We start from the raw sequence: 24,047 nt of genomic DNA on the forward strand, positions 1-24,047 counted from the left end.
TATTTTCCTAAATAGTTTCTAACTGGACAATATCCTTTTAATTTTCCCAAATTAAAAACTTGAAAATTTCCAAAATTTAGAAAATAAAACAAAATCATTGAAAAAAAAGGATAAGGAGAAAGGAAAATAAATAAAACAACATTCAAAATATAAAATAGAACAACACAAAATTAAAAAACGGAAGTTCAAACCACTTTACCATTGTGCTAAGGAACAAGAAATCGAATCTTCCATCTCTATCGCACTCAGAAAATTAAAAAGTCAAAAAATAAAGAAGAATGAATTTTTAGAAAATGAAAGTTTGTTAATAGACATAGTTGGTTAAATTTTGTTTTTTTAAAGAAAATTTCAATCTACACCCCTAAACTTTAGGAGTTATGTCCATTTAAACCTTTAACTAATAATTATATCAATTTAAACGGTAAATTTTCATAAGTAATGAATTTACACCTTATTTCAAACTTAGTTTGAAAAATATCGTGTGAAATATATAATTATTTCAAATAAACTTATAAAGTGTTATAAGTAAATTAATTTAGACTCATTGTTTAAATTATGTTTGAAAATTGTTCATGCATTCAATTCTTACATGTGTATAAACTTCTTCAAATGTCGGATTAATAAAATGGACACACGGATAATTTTCAAATTGGAATCTTAATTGAGTCTAAATTGTTTCGTTTAAGAAAGTTTAGGAGCTTAATTGATAAAATTATAAGTCCCACACGATGTTTATCTAAACTAACATAATAGATGGTGTAAATTGATGCAATTATAAAAATTTATAAATAAAATTCCTTATAATCTATATTAAAAATATTTATCCCTAGGATTATTTATGCTAAATTGTTAAGAATAAAAACATACCACTTGTTGATGCCAATTTTTTTGACCAAGCGAGCGTACCTAATCTCCACGGGACAAAAAAAGTAAATTTATTATTTTGGGGAAGAGAGCTAGGATGCAAGTAAAGAAAAACTTGGACACCAGTGTACTGTAAGCTACAACCACTTCAATGCTTAAGTCAGAAGGTTGGAAGGAGAAGAGGGAATTTGATATCGATTTTTTAGAATTTCCCCCTGTTTACATTATTCTTTGTCTTATTTATAAGTTTTGCACCTTCTCCTATTCCTTATCCGATTAGGGTTTTTAACTGAGCTGTCTGTTCAGAAATTCCCTTGGGATCGAGACCGACCAACCCAACATTCTTACTTGACACTTTTAGGGTTTCATCTCTTTTTTGCCAAGCTTATTCTGGGCTAAACATCCTCGGGGCCGTTCCTGATGGGTACGTCCTCGACTTGGCCGAGGCCCACTAACCCATCTCTCTTTTGGTCTTATTCTTCACCTTTTCATTTACTACATATTGACCATTCTATACCTGGTTCCAGAATCCACCCACAATATTAGTCCCCTACTCGCAAGTTAGGGTTCGTGGTTTCCTGAACCTTTTGTTGCGAATTTCGATTCTTGTAATCTATCTTGGGAGTACAATCTCCCCTTCAAACTCCACACTAGCTCGTTGCGAAACTTAATTTAGACTTACTAGCGGTTGCTGGGCCTAACAAGACAAACCCTTCTGAGGTCCAATTGATTTTCCAACGCGCTTCTCCACCTCATTACGAAGTTATGCGCAAAATCGTGTCAGGCCCACCTTTGGGATAAGCCCCGACAACTGATTATTGCTTAACTGATCCTGGGTTGTCCTTGGACTAGGAGTCATCCCAGAATATTGTCAAGTTAGATTTTGGCTTCCAGGCATTCCTTTTTCTTTTATTGGTTGTAGCTTGTTATCTGTCACTTCCCTCATGTCGCTTTTCTCGGCTTGTTGTTGCTTCTCATCTCAATCCATATGTGGTCTCTTCCTTTAACTGGCATTCACTATTTTGCCAGCTGTTTCAAAGCCCTCTGTGTGAAGCCCCCTATGATGTTCCTTTCTGGGCTTTCCTTAGTTGGCCCTTGGGCCAAGGCCAACCATGGGTTGCACTTCCTTGGCCCCCTTCTCTCTTTCTCTTCTTTTTCTCTTTTGTTTTGATTTTTTGTTTTTTTTTTCTCACTTGTCCTATCACTCTATTGATGTGTCAACTCCTTTATTTTTCCCTTCTTGTTTCTTAGGCTAAAGATAAACTCTTCATTTGTCATATCAGCCCATGATGGAATCTTCTTATTCCCCATGCTTTGCTTTTACATGTATTAACAAAAATCCTTTTGTCCTCACTTTTGCTTGCATGGGATTCTCTCGTGCTTTTCTTTTTTTAGCTTTTCAATCTCTTTGACGTAGCCTATGTATGGTTAATAGGGGCCTCAGCGTCAGCACTAAGTAGATTCTCTGCAATCACCTCTTCTTTATTCAATTAATGTCTCAAGTTTCCCTTCAAGGTGGTAGTGAATAGTATGCATGCAAAATGAATAGTGCTCCTCTTCCTAGCCGAGGCCGAGCCATGTATTTCTTTCTTACATCTTGCTCTATTTATACTTCTACTTTCAAAATTGAACCATGCACTTCCAACTCCCTTTGGTTCTCTTGTTGTCCAAGGCCGAGTTTCTTTCTTCCTTCCCTTAAAATATTCCTTCATTCTTCAAAGGTTAGTCTTCTCTCTTCTTCGCCTTACTCTTTTTTGTTTTTTACCATTTATTAGATTAACCTTGCTTTATGCTGAGTAGTAGTAGCATGAATCTCACCCCTTTTGATGGTGATGATGATTATTCCGATGACAACTCATCAAATTTCTCTTATCAAGAAGTAGAGTCCTATGCTGAGATGTTCGAGATGGAAGATGAAGTTCATCCTATCAACCTTCATTCACTCATTAACATTCCTCAACTTGAAAAACTAAGGCTTGATTACCATATTCCTGACAATGTCCATTTGAGTGTCCTTGATCCTAATGGTTGCATTGTTAATCCTCTTCTTGGAGCGGTAGGATTTTACTTGGCTATGTTTCCTTTTGGTGTCTGTCTTCCTCTACAATTATTCCTTCAAAGTTTCATGGCTTTGGTCCAACTTGCCCTTGCCCAAATTGTCCTGAACGTTTGGAGTAATTTACTTGGTTGTTATATCTTATGGGTCCAATAAGGTGATGACTCTTCTTTATCTGCCACAAAATTTTATGTCCTTTCACAATTTTAGTCACAACCCAAAGTTTGGTGAATACTTCTATTACCTAAGTTCTAGGGAAGGGATTGTGGTCAATAATCCCTCTTTTATGAAAAATTGGAAAAATAACTGGTTTTGGGTTAGCGGGAACTTGCTCTCTCTTGGCCTTGAAGGTTCCCACTATGCGGTTCCAATGGAGTTTAGGGAATATAGTAAACCATACTTTCTTCCTTTTTCCTCTTATTGGGCACACTTCACTCGATATACGGTTCTAACAGATCCTTGGGCGTAGCTTCTTTTTTGGATATTATTTGCAATCTTCTTGAATCTCAGAATTTTGGTCTTTCTTTAGTCCAACAACGCAACTTGGTGTCGTTTAGCCTTGCCTTTCCTCACGGTTTCTTCACCTTGAGTTCTTACTCTCAGCCTCGGCCTCAACTACTTTTTTTTAACACACTCCTTTTATTTGTAGAGATGCTTCCTCGCACTGCTTCGATGACTGAAATTCACCATAAGCTGAGCTGAAAGGGGAAAGAGAAAGGTGACTCTTCTAGGAGGCCTCAGGATGAGGTAACCGACCTCATCGACGATGAACCTACCTAATAGTATTCTGCCCATCTCCCCCCTTGCCCTATTCCTCCAATGTGTCTCCAATATCCCATTTCCATATTGAAATTTTTTCTCCGTCGGAAGATTATTTCTCGTTAGATATTTACTTTCGTTTTTCTTATGGCTTCTCTGGAGTGGGTGGTGAAACAGAATTACTAGCACAAAGCTTTTCTCTTTGGTAGGGAGTTGGATCTAGGTGCCTTTCTCCCCAATTTGGATATGATAATTCGATCGATGAAATTACAAGAACTATGAATGATTTTATTGATGTGAGTCTGTTGTGTCTTACATATCCTTTCTTTCTTACTCTTTATTTACAGTACTTCAGTTGGCCTTGGCACTTATTTGTACGAGGTCAACCATATAGCTTGTTAACTTTGACTGGCCCTTCCTGTCTTCCTTTTCTCAAGCTTTTTCTCGCATTGTGACATCGACGATGAGCATGGCTAACTGTATCGACTACTTAATGGAATTTCGAGTTCCATGGTAGGAATTGACCCAAGCCCAATCTAATATTGCTCGCTTCAATCGAAGCTTCAATCTTCCGAGGCTAACATCACAATCCTCCAAACCAAACTTGAGAAAGCCGAATCTATACTTTATGACACCCTTTCCTTGAGCAGAAATTCACTAATACTGAAGCCTATACTAAAATGCAAAACTCTTGTATGGAATATGGTGTGAAGTTTAGCAAAGAGAGAAGCTTGTTCCATCATTTTGATATGAGCTTTGACTATCTGACCCAAGATTTCGAGACTCTATGAAATAACCCTTATGCTTTCCATTCTTCGGATGTTGATGCTGGCGTAAAGCAGGGGCCTAGCCGCCGGGGGAAGTGTCAGCGGAGGCGATGATGTTTGACAATGCGTATTTGTCCTCTTGGATGACTATTTCTTTTTTTTTTTTTTTGGCCTTTTTTTACTCTTATTATGTTACTTTCTCCTCTGTTTCTGATTACTCCTCTAGTTTGTTTGGGCTTCCTCGTATATGCTTTCCTTACTATCTAATGAATTTCCTTTTTGCCTCGTACTTTCTTTGTCTTGCCATGGTCGGCCTGGACCATATATACATTACAATTGTTTTTTTTTTTTAAATCGTCTTCCCCCTTACTTATCAACCTCCCTTATAAAAGGGTCGGCCTTGGTCTTTAAAAAAGAATTGACTAGTTTGACTATTTTGGCAAGTTGAAATTTGACAAAGATCGAACAAATGAATTTTGGAAGTTTTTATTTAATTAAAAATATGTTACCGTTGATTCCCCAAATCTCGTGGTTTCATAGTTTGTATTTCATTTGTACAAATAGATTATTTACTTAATAAAATAAGTTGTTATTTTATTTGACATTTAGTTGCATTAACCCAAAGCCAATAAACTAAGATCCAAGATTATTTGATGAAACTTGAAGAGATTTGAATTCCTTGAAGCGGAAGTCATTGAATGCGTTGTGTCTTGTTCTTATTTTATGGAACTTAAAATACAGAGGGACAGAAATATGGATAAACAAATTGAATCCTAAGCATGCTTCTATCGTGAAAATAAAGAGGAAATGAGGGAAATGTAACATACCCTTGAAGAACGTTTTTTCGTTTTTCCTCTTCACAACCAAGATCATGAATTGATCTCCTTCTCACGAACACGAAGGGAACTTTATAGCAGCAACACCAATGGAGAAATGAACACGAGATCTTCCCTGTTATTCTCATGAATTTGAATCAACAAAGAGTTGTGGGCTTCTGCGAATCAACTTTGATAAAAGGGAGAAGAGATTTGGTTGAGAGAATTTTTCCTTTCTGTATTTTATTACGTAGAAAGCATGCTTAAGGGTGTATGTTTATCCATAGTTTTTGTCTCTCTATTTAATTAATTTTCATAAACGAATTTCTAAGGCACCTGACGTTCGTATGCTTCCATCGTGAGAATTCCAAATCCCTTCAATTGGTATCAACAACTTTAAACCAAAAGTTGGCATAAAAACTAATTAAATTAATATAATTTTTATATTAATTCAATTGATTAGAAATAGGTTAATATTTTATTTTCTTTTTAATAGGATTAAAATGAAAAAAATAAAAGATTAAATTTATAAAATAATTTTTTATAAGGGACCTATGTCTAAAAAATGTTCTATCTAAGGTTGGGGTATTTAAGCTGACGGAAACGAAACACCCCTACTTGAGAACCGACCTAGAAGATGAATTAGACAAATATTTTATAAGCATGTAAACATGATTAGGTTTATTAAAGTGTTTAATAAACAAGAATCATATATTGTTAAACTATCCAATATAAGTGTTATATTGTGCCCATTTAACAATACACTTAGATAAATTTATCAACCGAATTTTACCTAAGTAATAAACCCCAGGTTTTAAAATATTTAGTGGGTGGAAAAAGATGTATATGATATGTCACTTTTCCACTCATGTTCTCCCTTAATATTCACATCGTGAGACTCATGCTTGGTCTTGAGGTGCCCTGGGAGCGTCCCTCTTCGGATGGTGTTTTCATGGGTCAATATCAAGGTGAATGGAAGAAGTATTTATAGTAAGTGGGAGAAGGTTGTGTGTCAACATGTCCTACAATCTCCTTCATTGGTTTGCATCTTGATATCTTCTTGCATGACCTCAAGATGCCCTGGAAGCGTCTCCCTTTGGATGGTTTGTGCATTAGGTAAATATTAGGGCGAACTCTAGAAATGGATAGGATTGCTTTAGTTTTTGCCCCTAATCGATTTTTCCCTGTGGTTGGCTCATTGGGGTGGAACTCTAGGGTCTAAAATGGAGGGTCACATTTAATTGTTGAGGAAGTCAATGATTTCTTAACTAAATCAATGGTGACTAATTATTATAGAAATAAGAGTTATTCTGGTGTAATGATTGGTTGAGAGTATCTTAGTTCAATGAAGGGGTAATTGACCACCCTTCGGTAACTTTTATCTTAGTTCACTAAAGCATCATTGCAAAATTAGATCTAAAGTGGGGTTCATTAAAATGTTACTAAACTTGATTGGATTTATAAGAGTTGTGCTAAAATCTAATGTAGATCAATTACTAAACTTCAATGTTAGCCTCTATAAATAAAACCAAAGCTAATTATACAACATGAAAAAATATGATTGAAACTATTTTCCTGGTTGACAACCTTAATTTCATCTTGAATGAGGAATGTCCTCTAGTCCCAACCCTTGATGCAACTCGAAATGTTCGTGATGCATATGAAAGGTGGACACAGTCCAATGATAAGGCCCAAGTTTATGTTTTGGGGAGCATAATTGATGTCTTAGATAAAAGATATGAGAGCATGGTCATTGCATTTCAAATCATGCAATCAATACAAGAATTGTTTGAGCGAGTGTCCTCAGAATTCAAGCAGGATAAGGTTGATTTTGACGAAACTAGTAGTGTCAGCTCCTTACATGAATTCCAGTCCATATTGAATTTTAAGGGACTAATAGAGGAGGAAAATGTTAACAACTATAGTGAAGTTTATCAAAGTGGCTTGACCTCTGAGATAAAACTTGGAGTTTGTGGTATGAGGTTTGAAGTTAATCCCGTTACTCTCCATAAAAGGAAGAAATTCAATGTCAGTAAATCTGATTTGCTTGTCTTGAAAATGTGTTTAGTGGAGAATGAGATTCTGCCTGGATAATTGATTTATAAACCACTAACCACGCCTGTTCTTCCTATCAAGGAATTAATTCCTGGAGAAAATTGGAAGCTAGAGAGACGACTCTTCGAGTTAGTGCTGGAGAGGTTATTTCAGCTGTTGCCGTAGATAGACTCAAGTTAATTTTGAACAAGAAACAATATATGTTATTAGATGACGTATATGTTATTCCTAATATTAAGAGGAATTTAATCTCCATTTCTTGTTTGATTGAACAAAAGTATTCTTTCTCCTTTTCTGAAAATAAAGTGTCTATTTTGAAGAATGGATGAGATAGGCTTCACTTAAATGGAAAGTAACTTGTATGTACTATGGCCGTTAGTTACAAAGGTTGTCTTAAATACTGAAATGTTCAGAACGGAAACAACAACTAAGAGACAAAGAATTTCTCCTAAAGAAAATGCCCACCTTTGGCATCTAAGGTTAGGTTACATTAATCTCAATAGGATTGAGAGATTTGTTAAAAGTGGACTTCTAAATCGCTTAGAAAAAAACTCTTTACCTGTGTGTGAATCATGTCTTGAAGGAAAAATGTCAAAACGATCAGTTACTGGAAAAGGTTATAGAGCCAAAGAGACCTTGGAGCTTATACATTTAGATCTTTGCAGTCCAATGAATGTAAAAGAAATAGTAGGGTATGAATATTTCATCTATTTCATAGATGATTATTCAAAATATGGTATCTTTACCTAATGCAACAAAAGTCTGAAGCTCTTGAAAAGTTCAAAAACTATAAAACTGAGGTTGAAAACTTGTTAGGTAAAAAGATAAAAGTACTTTGATATGATCTTGGTGGAGAGTATATGGATCTGAGGTTCTAAGACTATATGATAAAACACGGAATAGCGTCCCAACTCTCAGCCCTTAGTACACCTTAGAAGAAATAGAATCTTGTTGGACATGGTTTGGTCTATGATGAGCTATGCTCAACTTCCTGACTCGTTTTGGGGATATGCAGTGGTGACTGCAATTTATATTTTGAAAAATGTTCTCTCAAAGAATGTTTCTGAATCTTCTTTTGATCTATAAAGAGGTCATAAAGTTAATTTATGCCACTTCAGAATTTGGGGATGTTCGACACATGTGCTGATGAAAAATTTTAAAAGTTAAAACCTCGTTCGAGAGTATGCCTATTTGTAGGCTATCCCAAGGAAACGAGAGGTGAGTGCTTCTTTAATCCAAAGAGAATAAAGTGTTTGTATCGAAGCTACCTTTTTGGAAGAAGATCACATGAGGGAGCACAAATGACGAAGCAAAATAGTATTAAGTGAAATTTCCAATGAAACTATTAAGACTTCAACGAGGATTGTTGAAGAGATTAGTACATCAACAAGAGTTATTAATGTTAGTTCATCTAATCAAGCACACCCATCTCAAGAGTTGAGATTGCCTCGATGTAGTGGGTGAATTATGAACCCACCTGTTCGCTACATGGGTTTAATAGAAGCCCAAGACATCATATCTGATGATGGGGTTGATGATCCATTGTCTTACAAGCAAGCAGTGAAAGATGTTGACATGGATGAATGGATCAAAGCCATGAATCAAGAAATGGAGTATATGTACTTTAATTCTGTCTAGAAGCTTGTAGATCAACCTGATGGGGTAAAATCTATAGGTTGCAAATGGATTTACAAAAGAAAAAGGGGTGTAGATGGAAAGGTACAGACCTTGAAAGCTAGACTAGTGGCAAATGGTTATACCCAGGTTGAGGGAGTAGACTATGAAGAAACTTTCTCACTTGTTGTCATGCTAAAGTCTATTCGGATTCTCTTGTACATTACCACATATTATGACTATAAGATATGGCAAATGGACGTCAAAACTACCTTTTTAAATGGTAATCTTAAAGAAACCATCTACATGAATCAATTAGAGGGATTCATTGAGCAAAGTGAAGAGCAAAAGGTTTGCAAGCTTAATTGATCCATATATGGATTGAAACAAGCATCTCGATCTTGGAACTTAAGATTTGATACAGTGATCAATTCTTATGGCTTTGATCAGAATGTTGATGAACTTTGTGTTTAAAAAAAAATCATCAATAATTCAGTAGCTTTTCTTGTGTTATATGTGGATGATATCTTACTCATTGGGAATGATGTAGGTTTATTGATAGATATAAAGCAATGGCTAGCCGCTTAGTTCCAAATGAAAGATTTGGGTGAGACACAGTTTGTTCTAGGGATTTAGATCATTAGAGATCGTAAGAACAAAACGTTGGCCTTGTCTTAGACATTGTATATTGACAAGATGCTTGTCAGATATTCTATGCACAATTCTAAGAAGAGTTTATTGCCTTTAAGGCATGGAATTGTCTTGTTTAAGGAATAGTGTCTTAAGAATCCTTAAGAAGTTGAGGAAATGAGACGAATTTTCTATGCATCGGCCGTAGGTAACCTTACATATGCAATGTTATGTACTAGACCTTATCGAACCTTGTTAGACATGGTCCGATCAATGATGACTTATACTCAGTTACCTCAATCCTTTTGGGGGTATAGAGTACAGACTGCAATATTTATTCTAAACGTTGTTCCTTCAAAAAGTGTTTTAGAAACACCATATGAATTATGGAAAGGACACAAAACTAGTTTACGTCATTTTCGTATCTGGGGTTGTTCAGCACATGTGTTGGTACAAAATCCTAAGAAATTAGAAACACGTTCAAAATTATGCCTTTTTGTAGGATACCCCAAAGAAACAAAAGGAGGATTGTTCTATGATCTCCAAGAAGACAAAGTATTTATATCGATAAATGTTACATTCTTGGAAGAAGATCATATAAAAAAATCATCTACTTGCAGTAAACTAATATTGCAAGAAATGACCAAAGATGCTATAGAAATATCAACAAGAGATGTTGATCAAGCTGGTCCATTAACAACTATTGTTGTCCCGTCACGTCCATCCCAAGAGATGAGTATGCCTCAACGTAGTGGGAGGAATATTGAACAACTTGAACACTATATGGGTTTAACAGAAACTCAAACTTCATACATGATGATGGTTTAGAGGATCCCTTAACCTTTAAAAAGGCAATGGAAGATGTTGACAAGGAACAGTGGATAAAAGCCATGGACGTTGAAATGGAGTCTATGTACTTTAACTTTGTCTGGGAACTTATAGATCAACCACATGGGGTTACACCTATAGGTTGCAAATGGATCTACAAGAGGAAACGAGACCAAAATAGCAAGGTGCAAACCTGTAAAGCTAGACTCGTGGCAAAATGTTTTACCCAAAGAGAATGGGTTGATTATGAAGAAAATTTTTCTCCTGTTGCCATGATAAAGTCAATTAGAATACTTCTTTCCATTGCCACATATTATGACTACGAAATATGGCAAATGGATGTCAAGACAACTTTTCTAAATGGCTATCTTGATGAAAGTATTTTTATGTCTCAACCAGAAAGGTTCATAGAAAAAGGACAGGAACAGAAAGTCTGTAAGCTTAAACAATCCATTTATGGATTGAAATAAGCATCAAGATCCTGGAATATAAGGGTTGATACTGCGATCAAATCTTATGACTTCGAACAGAATGTTGATGGACCTTGTGTATACAAAAAGATAGCCAACAAGACTGTAGCATACTTAGTTCTTTATGTTGATGATATCTTGCTCATTGGGAATGAGACAAGCTTCCTCGCTGACGTAAAGAGATGGTTAGCAACACAATTTCAAATGAAAGATTTGGGTGATGCTCAATAGGAATACAGATCTTTTGGATTCGAAAGAATAGAACTCTAGCATTATCTCAGGCATCTTATATTGACAAGATGTTGTCAAAATATAATATGCAAAATTCCAAAAGAAGTATGTTACCTTTTAGACATGGAATTCATTTATCAAAGGAATAGTGTCCTAAGACACCTCAAGATGTTGAGGAAATGACAAGAATTCCATACGCATCTACAGTTTGGAGTTTGATGTGCGCAATGTCACGCCTTGACATATGCTTTGCAGTTGGAATCGTCAGCAGGTTCCAATCCAATCCAGGGCACAGTCATTGGACTGCTGTAAAAAACATCCTCAAGTATTTAAGGAGAACGAGGGATTATATGCTTGTGTATAGACCTAAGGATTTGATCCTCACAGGATACACTGATTCTGATTTCTAGACTGACGTACATTCAAGGAAATCTACTTCAGGATCAGTTTCACTCTTAATGGAGAAGCTGTAGTTTTGAGAAGCATTAATAAAAGTTGTATCACTGACTCCACAATGGAAGCAGAATACGTGTCTGCATATGAAGCTGCTAAAGAAGCAGTATGGCTACGCAAATTCTTGGCTGATTTGGAAGTAGTTCCAGATATACACTTACTTATCACACTGAATTGTGACAATAATGGTGTTATTGCCAACTCGAAAGAACCAAGGAGTCACAAACGTGGAAAACATATTGAGAGAAAATACCATCTCACCAGAGAGATCGTATACTGAGGAGATGTGATCATCACAAAGATAGCCTCTGAAGACAACCTTGCTGATCCATTTACAAAGGCCCTCTCGACTAAAGTGTTCGAGGGCCACTTGGTTGGACTAGGACTCCGAGTGATGTAATCTAGGGCAACTAGGAGAATATCTATGGTATTAAAGATGCCCTAGTTTATTGTATTTTCCCTTTATGTTTCACATTGTATTGTATATATTTGTTCTTATTGGAGTTTTAGTCCAAGTGGGAGATTGTTGGGAATGTCCTAGAACTCGCAGTTCTTGTTAAACATTCTATTTATCAATAAAATATTATTGAGTAATTTATTCAATAAAGTTGTTGATTTTGCATCCTATTATGAAAATCTAATAAACATATCCATGGCTATAGTATGAATACTTTAACTTTATGTGTGCATAAACAAGATCAAGTTAATAGTATATAGCCTAAATGGTCTTATAAGTATATGGATGAAATTGGGTAACTCATCCTGGTAACACTATTGGATGCGGCTCATTTTGTGGGTAATACAAATGATGTGATCCACAGATCATTCATGTGAGTGGGGGCATCCTATGCAATGAGTTTGCATAGAGACTGGACCACAAAATAGTCACTTTTCTTTATAACGACTGTTTACTGTTAAACTGACTATTTCATTTTAAGTAACCTAGGATAACTCGATCTTAATCTTGAGCTAGCTATGAACTCTTATTTGTTCAGGATTATCCTTTGATCTGCATGGGTGAGAGTAGTCCAATAACATTGCTCAATAAACCTTCCATTTTGGGGATAAGATCGAATGAATAGCTGAGGACATAGCTCTGCAAGATGGAATTCTCTCCTACCCAATTTAGGGTTAGCAAATAGGTTGTTCTCTTAAATACCGATTCAAGGTCTTGAACAATCGGGGCCCCGCCTTCTCATGATAGAGAAAGGACTTGATTCATAAGTATTATGAATTAAAATTGTTCATTAGAGTGTCAGTGGGAACTTAAGGAACGAGATGTATTCACAGGGGTAAAATGGTGTTCTTGACCCAGCTGTGATTACGAACGACCTGTGAAGAATCGACTTACTGATCATGGTTATATCAAGTGGACATAATATATCTATAGTGAGGGGAGTTCAACTATGGGCTTTAGTGGAGTGACCCCTTAGTTAATGAATGGGGGTTAATTCGGTATAATCTGTTTAGCCAATTAATCTCATATCGTTGGAGCCCATGATCTGTAGGTCCGCGAGGTCCCCCTACTAGCTCGTAAATGGATTAGCTTTAGAGTAGCATGATAAGTTAATTTGAAACGTTCAAATTAGAATTAAACATAATAGGATAATTTATATTTAAATATGATTTATATATATAAAGGTTGATTTGTCTAATGATATTAAATTAATTAGAATTAATTGAATTATTTAAATAATTATTTATTAATTTTATTAGAAAATTAATTTATGAAATTGATTTTACAAAATTAATAATATTTTCAATTTTTAAAATCAAATTGATTTTTGAAATCTTTTGGTAAAAATTGAAAAAATTGGAAAATCAACACAAAATGGAAATATGGATTTTTACATTAAACATTCAACTAGCTCACACCAAACCCACTTCTTTTGGCTTCAATAACTCCAAGCATGAGCTACATCTCATGCAACCATCTTCTTTGCATGAAAGTCCTACAATAAATAAAGAAAATTGGAGTAGAATTGAGGCATACATCAAAAGAGTTTTTACAGAAAAATTCGGGCTGAAGAAATTGTTCTTCAAGTGGGTTGTAGCAGTGAGCTTTTCTCCAAGTTTCCTTTCGTTCAAGCTGATTTTGAGTCCCACAACTCATTCTCAAGCTCCAAGAGGATAGTGGAGAAGATCTTGAGGTGGTTCACAGCAAGTTTCAGAGAAGATTACAGTTGAGAATCAAGATTTGAAGAAGTTCTACAAAGGTATGGCTTCAAACCCTCTTGTGATTGATGAGCATGCTTTAGTAACTGCCAAAATTAATGAATTAGAGTGCTTTTGATCCTTGTTTCTTCTACTGCATGCTGATTTACTCTTACAATTGGTATCAGATTTCTTCTTTATGCAACACCGTTTTGTTGTGGTGTTCCAGGTGCTGTGAGCTGGGACTGAATTCCATCATATGCTAGATAGTTATGGAATTGTAAATCCATATACTCACCACCTCGATCAGATCAAAGTGTTTTAATTCTTTTACTTAACGAATTTTCTGTCTCAATCTTAAATTCTTTGAACTTTTCAAGAGTTTTAGACTTATGACTGATTAAGTAAATGTAGCCATATCTAGAGTAATCATCAATAAAGCTGACGAAATACTGATAATCTCTTCGTGCTTTTATATTCATCGAACCATATAGGTCTGAATGTATAAGTTCGAGAGGCTCTTTAGCATGAAGACCTTTGTCAGAAAAAGATATTTTTGTCATTTTTCCCTGAAGACATGATTTACATGAAGGTAAAGAACTATCTTCTAACTGATTTAGATGACCTTTTTTTTTTACTAATCTCTCAATCCTGTTGAGATTAATGTGACCAAGTCTGAGGTGCCAAAGGTAGACATTAGGAGAAATTTTCTGTTTCTTATTTTGAGTCTCAGCCATTTTAAACATCTCTATATTTAGAATGACCTCCGCTTCAGTTGGTTTTAATATGTACAAGTTATTTTCGAGTCTTGTAGAACAAATATGAATACTTCTTGAAAAAACAAACACTTCACTATATTGAAAAGATATTTTGTACATATTTTTATAGCAGACAGGAAATGGAGATTAAGTTTCTTTTCATCTTAGATACATAATATACATTCTTAAGTAAGATAAAAGATTCTCCAAAAAACAGCTTGACATCTCACACTGCATGAGTTGAAATGAGTTCACCCGTTCCCACCTTGAAGGTCATTTCCTGTTCAGAAAGTTCTCTCCAAGAACTAGTTTCCTATAGAAAAGTGCAAACATGATTAGCGGTGCCTGAATCCAATATACAAGTAAGGTGAGTATTCTCCACCAGACATGTTTCAACTACTAGTAAATCTGATTTACCCTGTTTCGCCTTTTCCGCTTTCTTTTTAGCTAAATACTTTGGACAGTTATGCTTCCAGTGCCCATCTTCTTCGCAATGGAAACATTTTTCTTTTGGAGTTTTGTTTTTGTTTTTGTTTTTCTTAGCAGTGGTTTTCTTATTCCCTTTCCTTTCTTCTTAATTTGTACGGATTTGTCTTTCAAAGAAGAAGGAATAAACTTCTTGTTATTAGTGGGTCTTGTTCCAGACGTTGACCCCTTAAAAAACTTGGGTTTAGAAATAACATTTATCTTTTTCTCCTTCAGTTTCATCATAGAATGATATGTTTGTAACTCGTTCAGCAACGTGGTGAGATTATAAGTAATTTTGTTCATAACAACATTGGTTCTGAATAGTAGATAACTCTCCGGGAGAGATTCCAATATCATACTTACTTGACTTGTTTCATCTATCATCGTCCCATGAGCCTTAGTAACATTAAAATGGATCATCATATCGAGAACATGTTCTCTAACATTGGTTCCATCTTTCATGCGAGTAATGTAGACATACTTAATGGCCTCATGTCGAACAGAGGATAACGGTTACCCGAACATCTTCTGAAGCGACGCCATTATCTCATGGGCGGTGGGCATTACCTCATGTTTCTTTTTAAGTACATCAGATATACTTACTAAGATATAGGCCCGAGCTTTCTTATTATCTCTCACCCACCGATCATAAATGTCCCGAACATTTCAGTTCCCTGTTGTACTGGGAACCAGAGGAAATTCCTCCGTCAATAAAAATCTCAAATCATCTACAACTAATATCGTATTGATGTTGGATTTCCAATTTGAATATCCTTCACCGTTAAATTTATTAGAGGCTAGTAATTGTATGACTGAATTCAACATTGCTAAAATAATTTAAACAAATTCTATTAAACAATTATGCATCTAAATCCAATTTTTATCAAAATTATAAAGTACCCAATAAAACTCTATCAATTTGCAACGATTCTTTAGTGATTTAGAATAATTGCTACCGATGAGCAGTCAAGAATTCCTTCACTGAAGCAAGACAATTCTTGACCAAATACTATATCGGAATAACTCTTTACTCCTATAGTTCTTTTGGTTATCATTTTCATCAAGATCTTTATTAATAATTAGTAATTTTTGTAAGTGTGACTCGCCATTTTCAGATCTTATAGAACGGTATGAATATGCCCCCGAGATAGAAGACAATACCAAAGACAAAACTATAAGACCCTATTCATTTACTAAAGCTTGGGTTGTTCTGAATCCTATGTTACAACCCTCCAAGGGGATCGCCGTGGTTAACGATTAGCTAGTGCCGCCTAAAAACGACAGCAGGTGCAACATAGGAATCTCATGATTCAAACTAATGGAGGAGACCGTAGGACAATGTTGACACATTTCCTTCACCCACTTACTATGAACTACTTCCCTCATTCACCTTGTTATTGACCCATGCAAACACTTTTCGAATGGAGTAGTCACGGTAAAAGCGACATGAAGCTGAGCGTGGATCTCACGATGTGAACTTTTGAGGACGTGAGAGCTAATAACTATATACCGAATATATTGTTAATCTCCCATTGAAGTGTTCTATATGTTTGGGTATCAATTTACTTAGATATAAAACGGCTAAATTTAAACAACCCAAGTCTATATGATTTTTATCCAAGTATAACAATGATATTTGGATATAACCCTACGATGTCTAAGTGTTAAACTAGTTTTAAATCTTGTACCACTCACGCAAGCTCATAAAATTAGTTAACAATGCTCAATCTTTTGGTTATAATCCCCAGGTTGGAGGTGTTCCGTAAACCGTCAACTTAAGTACCCCCAGCCTTAGACAGGTTTATCTATTTGAGTTTGTAACCAAGTTTTATAAGGTAACAATCTATTTTAACGGTTAAAACTAGTTGTTAACCTATATGAGCATGCTGTCTCTTTGTTATGGATTTTAAAATCTAATTCAATTTTATAACAACTTACAAAACTTCAGACATGCTAAACATCCACAACATACAACAAAGGCATTCAATATTTAATATAAAAATTATATTAAATAAAAGAAACCCTAACATGCATACTATATATTATAACATACTTTCAATGCATGTAACATGCCTCCTATGATGGAGTTTTAAATCTACATGGCATACTATATGTATATACAAGATTTATTTAATTATTACATACATCACATGCATAAACAATTAAACACAAACTGATATGGTTTTAGTTTTGGCATAAACAAACAAACAAAAGCCTAATTATTATAAAATAGCTTCAAAACCACTTCTGACTGCTCGAACTGCTCCAAACCGAACCCAAACAACTTGAACCAGACCAGAAAAGTCCAAATCGGGCCAACCAAAAGCCTTTTGAGGCTGAACCGGACAGAACCTAAAAAAATCAGTCGAACCAGCTGCTCTCGCTCCATGCTTGAAATCTCGCTAAGGCTCATCATGTAGTGCTGACGACCATCGTCTAGCAGGATCGTCTAGTGTCTGCCAGATCGTGTAGCGCCATCGCATTGCATCTTCCAACTATCGTATATCGCCATTGTCTACCACCGGACAACGCTACATGATCATGTAGTGCTACCGTATAGCACCGGACAAAGCTACACGATTGTTTAGTGTTGGTGACAACCCTAGAGGGAGGGTGAATAGGGTTTAATTAAACTTTTTTTCTAAATTAACCCAATTAAACTAATTAATACACTTTTTATAAATAATAAGAAAAATTCAAATTATGCAACAAATAAGATGACAAAAAATGTGATAATTTAATTCTATCAAATTTTAGAAAATAAATAAGAACAAACTAAAACATATAATCAATTGCTTAAATTAATTGCAAAAATAAAAAGGAAAGAGTTAGAGAAGAAGACATCGTAATTTTTATAGTGGTTCGGTCAAACTCGACCTACTCCACTCCCCAAGCGCCTCTTGGGAATTTGAATAAAATCTTTCTGACTCTTTCCACGGATTAGAGCCCAACCGTTACACCACCGCTTCTTTTACGGGTTCAAGAGCAAACCCGATCCTTTCCACGGTTTAGGATCAAACCGTTACAAATGTTGGAATTTTTGAAGAACACAATACAACTCTCACTAGAGTGGATTTACAAGTTTAAGCACTCAACAAGTTTATCCTCACAATACAATAACACTCTCTCAAGAATAAGATGAAAAGAAAAAAAATTGGGAACTTAGAGAGAGCAACAATGGAACTTTTGAGTTTTGGAGGATTATGAAATGTAAAATTTGTTAGTTTAAAATTTGGAGAGGAAGATGGTTTATATAGAGATGGAAAAATTTTTAGAAACCACAATTAATTTGGACCATTGGATTTTGGAAAAGAAAAATCAAAGGTGGAGATTTTAAACTAAACTAGTCGTTAGATACAAACAAAATATAATATTAAATTCCTTTTCTTTTGAAATTTATTTTCTTTTTAAAATTAATCCAAAAAATAAAAAAACATACCATGTATCAAAAACTAGCCGTTAGACACAAACATAAAATAATATTAAATTTATTTTCCTTGTAATTCATTTTTCTTTTTAAATTCATTCTTTTTAAAGTCAATCCAAAAATAAAAAAACATACCATGTGTAAAAAACTTGCCGTTAGACACAAACATAAAATAGTATTAAATTTATTTTTCTTCTAAATTTCTTTTTAATTTCATTTTTTTTTAATTTTAAATCAATCCAAAAATCAAAAGTTCATCATATGTTAATCTCTTAATGATCCACCATTCAACCAATATGTTGCCACATGTCTATATGCAAATGGTCTGGTTATCCACGTCATCCACCATGGTATTTTCTCTATAGACTTGTTTCGGTCATATCGTCTTTGTTTTAGCTCCGATTTGAGTGATTCAAGAGGTGTTGGAATCGTTGTTCCGAGATCTATGCTATGGACATATTAAAACACTAAGATTTTCAGAAATTAAAAATTGAGTTTGTTATCATCAAAACACTGATTAATTAATTAATTAAAATTAATTAATTTGAGATTAAGGGCCAAAAAGCCAACAATCTCCCCCTTTTTGATGATGACAAACCATTCAAGAAAAATAACTTGAAATACATGTAAACCATATGTAGCACATAATAAAATTCAACATATCATCATAAAGATCATTCTTGAAATTCACTCAAAAAAATAAATTCTCCTCCTAATTAATACAATCAAAATCATAATAAATTTATAACATATTTTTCTTAAACTTCTTCCCCTTTGGAATCATAAAAAAAAATAATTAAGAAAAGTTTAGAACTACATAAATATTTCCCTTAAAAACATGAACATGAATTTAACACAACTCCCCTTAAGAATATTAACACATGCTTTCCATAGCTCCCCCTATCAAAATGCCTTCTAAAAGATTTAACAAGTAAAATTATAAAATCAAGAGGCATCACAACGAATAATACCGAGCTCAAGCCTATTTTTGCAAAAGTTTTCTTCATTCAAAGGCTTGGTAAAAATATCCGCTAATTGATTATTAAAGCCTACAAATTCAAGAGTAATATTATCATTTTGCACATGCTCTCTAATAAAGTGATGCCTAATATCAATATGCTTAGTCCTAGAATGATGTATAGGATTTTTAGTCAAATTAATAGCACTAGTATTATCACAAAATATAGGCACATTATCAAACTTTAATCCAAAATCACAAAGAGTTTGTTTCATCCAAAGAATTTGAGCACAACAACTAGCAACTGCAATGCATTCCACTTCAGTAGTGGATAAGGAAACCAAATTTTGCTTTTTACTAAACCAAGAAACTAAAGAACTACCAAGAAATTGACAAGTCCCACTAGTACTCTTACGGTCAAGTAAACTACCCGCAAAATCCGTATTGGAATATCCTACCAAGTTAAATTCAACATTTTTAGGATACCATAAGCCTAAATCAATAGTACCAAACAAATATTTAAAAATTCTTTTAACGGCATGTAAATGTGATTCCTTAGGACAAGATTGAAATCTAGCATAAAGACATACACTAAACATAATATCGGGTCTACTAGCGGTTAAATAAAGTAAAGATCCAATCATACTTCTATAAGTTTTTATATCCACACACTTACCTTTTTCATCCTTGTCAAGCTTAGTGGATGTGCTCATAGGAGTTTTTGCAATTTTACCTTCATTGAATTTGAACCTTTTGAGCAAATCCCTTGTGTATTTTTCTTGACTTATGAAAATACCATCCTTGAGTTGTTTGATTTAGAGTCCAAGGAAGAAGCTAAGTTCTCCCATCATACTCATCTCAAATTCACTATGCATACACTTAGAAAATTCTTCACACAAAGATGGATTAGTAGAACCAAAAATAATATCATCCACATATATTTGTACTAAAAGCATATCATTTTCTTTAGTCTTAATAAAAAGAGTAGAATCAATTTTACCCATTTTAAATCCATTCTCAAGCAAGAAATTACTAAGTCTATCATACCAAGCTCTTGGAGCTTGTTTTAAGCCATAAAGAGTTCTTTTCAACTTATAGACATGATTAGGAAAATCAAAACTTTCAAACCCCGGAGGTTGTTCTACATAAACTTCCTCCATGATATAACCATTTAAAAATGCACTTTTCACATCCATTTGATACAAAATGAAATTCTTATAAGAAGCAAAAGCAAGCAACATTCTAATAGCTTCTAATCTAGCAATGGGTGCAAAAGTTTCTTCATAATCTATTCCTTCCTCTTGACAATAACCTTGAGCTACAAGTCTAGCTTTATTTCTAATGATATTTCCATTTTCATCCATTTTACTTCTAAAGACCCATTTAGTTCCAATTATAGAAGCTTGAGAGGGCCTAGGGATTAACTCCCAAACTTTATTCCTTTCAAATTGATTTAATTTTTCTTGCATAGCTAAAATCCAAAATTCATCATTTTCGGCATCTTTAAAACTTTTTGGTTCAATTTGAGAAACAAAAGCAAGATTATTAAGCATATTAAGAAAGGACCGAGTTTTCACACCTTGTTCGGGATCATCAAGAATTAATTCTTTGGGATGGGAAGAAGCATACCTCCACTCTTTAGGCATGGATGAAGAACCAACTTCGTTCTTTTCGATAAGCTCACCTCTTGCTTACTTGAAACAATTTCCTTGCCTTTGTCACTAACAAGTAAATCTCCAAAATTTCCTTCTAAAACATCACTATAAATAGGCTCATTAGAAATAACATTGCAAGATTCATCAAATACTACATGCATAGATTCCTCAAACTAAAGTTCTTTTATTGAAAATCTATAAGCTTTACTAGTAGAGGAATAGCCAAGGAAAATACCAACATCCGTCTTATAATCAAATTTTCCAAGTTTTTCTTTGTTATTCAAAATAAAACATTTGCAACCAAAAACTTTGAAATACCCAATATTTGGAATTTTGTTATGCCAAAGTTCATAAGGAGTTTTATCCAAAGAAGGTCTAATTAAAACTCTATTTAAAACATAACAAGCGGTGTTAACGGCTTCTACCCAAAAGTATGTAGGTAAACCATACTCATGCAACATTGATCTAGCAAATTCTTGCAAAGTACGATTTTTCCTTTCAACTACACTGTTTTGTTGAGGAGTTCTTGGAGCGGAGAAATTATGAGAAAAACTATTTTCTTCACAAAAAGTTTCAAAAGTATTGCTATCAAATTCTCCTCCATGATCACTCCTAATTTTAGAAATCAAAAAACTTTTTTCATTTTGAACTCTTTTTGCAAAACTAGAAAAACTTTTCAAAGCATCATCCTTATGTTTTAGCATCAAAACCCAAGTAAATCTTGAAAAATCATCAACTATCACAAAGGCATAATAGTTCCCTCCAAAACTAGCAATTCTAGAAGGACCAAATAAGTCCATGTGTAATAGTTGAAGGGGTCTAGTTGTAGAGATTACATTTTTAGATTTGAAAGATGACTTAGTTTGCTTACCCGTTTGACAAGCATAAAAAACTTTGTCTTTTTCAAATTTAAATTTGGGAAGACCTCCAAAGAATTCTTGGAAATTTTGAAATTAAGTGCATGCTAGCATGTCTTAGTCTTCTATGCCATAACCAAGAATCATTATGAAAAGCCGATAAACATTTATCATTAATAGGACAATCATTCAAATCAATAGTATAAACATTTTCATCTCTATTTCCAACAAATATAACTTTTCTATCACTAGCATTTTCAATGATGCAATTCTTTTTATCAAACACAACTCTAAAGCCTTTATCACACAATTGACTAATACTAAGTAAATCATGCTTCAAACCATCAACCAAAAGTACATTTTCAATTAAAATAGAAGATTCATTACCTATACTACCTTTACCAATTATTTTACCTTTCTTGTTGTCACCAAAGGTTACAAGACCTCCATCCTTTTTGGAGAGAGAGACAAACTTGGATGGGTCTCCCGTCATGTGCCTCGAGCAACCACTATCCAAGTACCACTTGTTTTTCTTAGAGGCTTTCAAACAAACCTACAAACACAAATGTTCAAGTTTGATTCTTTGGTACCCACACTTGTTTGGGTCCTAGATGGTTAGCATTGACAAACTTGGGAATCCATTTCATTTTTGCATAGACATTTAAGGCATTGGATTTAGACGAGTAACAAGAATAAGTTGTATGTCCAAAATTGCCACATGAGAAACAAACAACATTATGCAATCTATTACAATAAATTTATGCACTCTACTTTTCTTGGAGAAATTATTCCTTGGAGCATTGTGAAACTTTTCCCTTTGAGAAAAATTTCTTCTTGGAGAAGTAGTATGAGCATATTTCAATTTAAAACACTTAGGTCTAATATGGCCTTCAACACCACAATAATGACATATAGGCACAAAGTTAGATTTAACATGCTTAGACACAACCTTAGGCATATTAAGCTTAGGCATATTATGAGATGCTTTAACAAAGATAGTTTTAGAACTTGAAGGAGTAGAACATTCATCAATATAGCCTAAACCTCTTTTATCACCAAAAGGCTTGCCTACTTCAATTATCTTGTCTATCTTTGAGCACCTATTGTCAACTTTTTAATAGATTCTTTAGCCTTATCAAGTTCTTGCAAAGCACTAAATTCCTTTTCTTTGAGTAATTTAATCAAATTATCTTTTTCACAACTATCATGCTCAAGAAATTTAACTTTGTCAAGCAAGGTATTTTTCTCATCACAATCAAAAGCATGCTTGTCACAAGAGATATTCATTTCATCAATATGCATAGCATCATGTTCATTCTCTTTTAAGCAAGCAATTTCTTCAAGTAAAGACTTATTTTTACTGATAAAACATTGTATTTCTTTTTAAGCACAACATACTTAGAACTAAGTTTTTCTAAATCATTTTGCATATTTTCAAAAGCTTCGAACAATTCATTATAAGAAAGAGGTTCTAGAGTTACCTCATTATTTTGTTCATCCTCTTTGTCACTATGAGCCATGAAGCAAAAATTGGCCACTTCTTCATTATCACTCCCACTTTCGCTTTCATCGCTATCATCCCAAGTAGCTTTCATTGCTTTCTTCTTGGATTTCTTGGATGATTTGAGAAAAGGACAATCGGTTTTAATATGACCCGGCTTCTTGCATTCATAGCATATTACCTCATCCTTTTTGCTCTTTTCACCTTTGGACTCTTTTTGGCTAGAGAGATGCCTCTTGAATTGCTTCTTTCTCTTGATGAAGTTCTTATACTTACGTGAAAGATAGGCAACATCATCTTCATCAAGGCCATCTTCATCTTGGGAGTCAACTTCTAAAGAGATGGTATTTAAAGCTATACTCTTTTCTTTCTTTTTCTTCTCATCCTCCATGTTTTTCTTGATTTTTATCTCATGCGTCAACAACGAGCCCATGAGTTCATCAATGGAGAGAGATTTGAGATCCTTTGCCTCTTGAATGGCAGTGACTTTAGGCTCCTATTGTTTAGGCAAAGACCACAATAGCTTCTTTATCTTCTCAAGATTTGAGTACTTTTTCCTAAGTCCTTCTAAAGCATTGACAATGTTAGTAATTCTAGTAAACATATCGGAAATAGCTTCATTTTCATCAATTTTAAACATTTCATATTGATGAACTAACATGTCAATCTTTGTTTCTACTTGACTAGTTCCTTCATGAGTAATTTCTAATTTATCCCATATCTCTTT

General features: G+C 34.3%; 1 protein-coding gene across 1 annotated transcript; it reads right to left on the reverse strand.

Moving 5' to 3' along the window:
* Positions 1–17,144: 17,144 nt before the first annotated feature.
* LOC150031932 (uncharacterized) lies at positions 17,145–23,879 on the reverse strand. Its single transcript, XM_090308326.1, has 3 exons — positions 23,301–23,879; positions 22,028–22,372; positions 17,145–17,258 (listed from the first exon to the last, which is right to left on the reverse strand). The coding sequence occupies exons 1-3, from the start codon at positions 23,751–23,753 to the stop codon at positions 17,145–17,147; spliced, it is 912 nt and encodes a 303-aa protein (XP_090164452.1). The 5' UTR covers positions 23,754–23,879.
* Between the last annotated feature and the right edge of the window lie 168 nt (positions 23,880–24,047).

Source organism: Benincasa hispida, chromosome 12 (genome assembly GCF_027475165.1).
Source record: "Benincasa hispida cultivar pf3 chromosome 12, pf3_genome.v1.1, whole genome shotgun sequence".
Lineage (NCBI taxonomy): Eukaryota > Viridiplantae > Streptophyta > Magnoliopsida > Cucurbitales > Cucurbitaceae > Benincasa > Benincasa hispida.

What these genes read in the sequence shown, in the direction of transcription:
- LOC150031932 (XM_090308326.1), bottom strand. Translation starts at nt 23,753, where the DNA reads ATGGGCTCGTTGTTGACGCATGAGATAAAAATCAAGAAAAACATGGAG. An exon ending in AGGATGAACAAAATAATGAG is followed by an intron (nt 22,373 to 23,300) that starts GTAACTCTAGAA and finishes TTGTGTTTGTAG; the next exon opens with GTTTGTTTGAAAGCCTCTAA. An exon ending in TTGGAAATAGAGATGAAAAT is followed by an intron (nt 17,259 to 22,027) that starts GTTTATACTATT and finishes TGTCCGGTTCAG; the next exon opens with CCTCAAAAGGCTTTTGGTTG.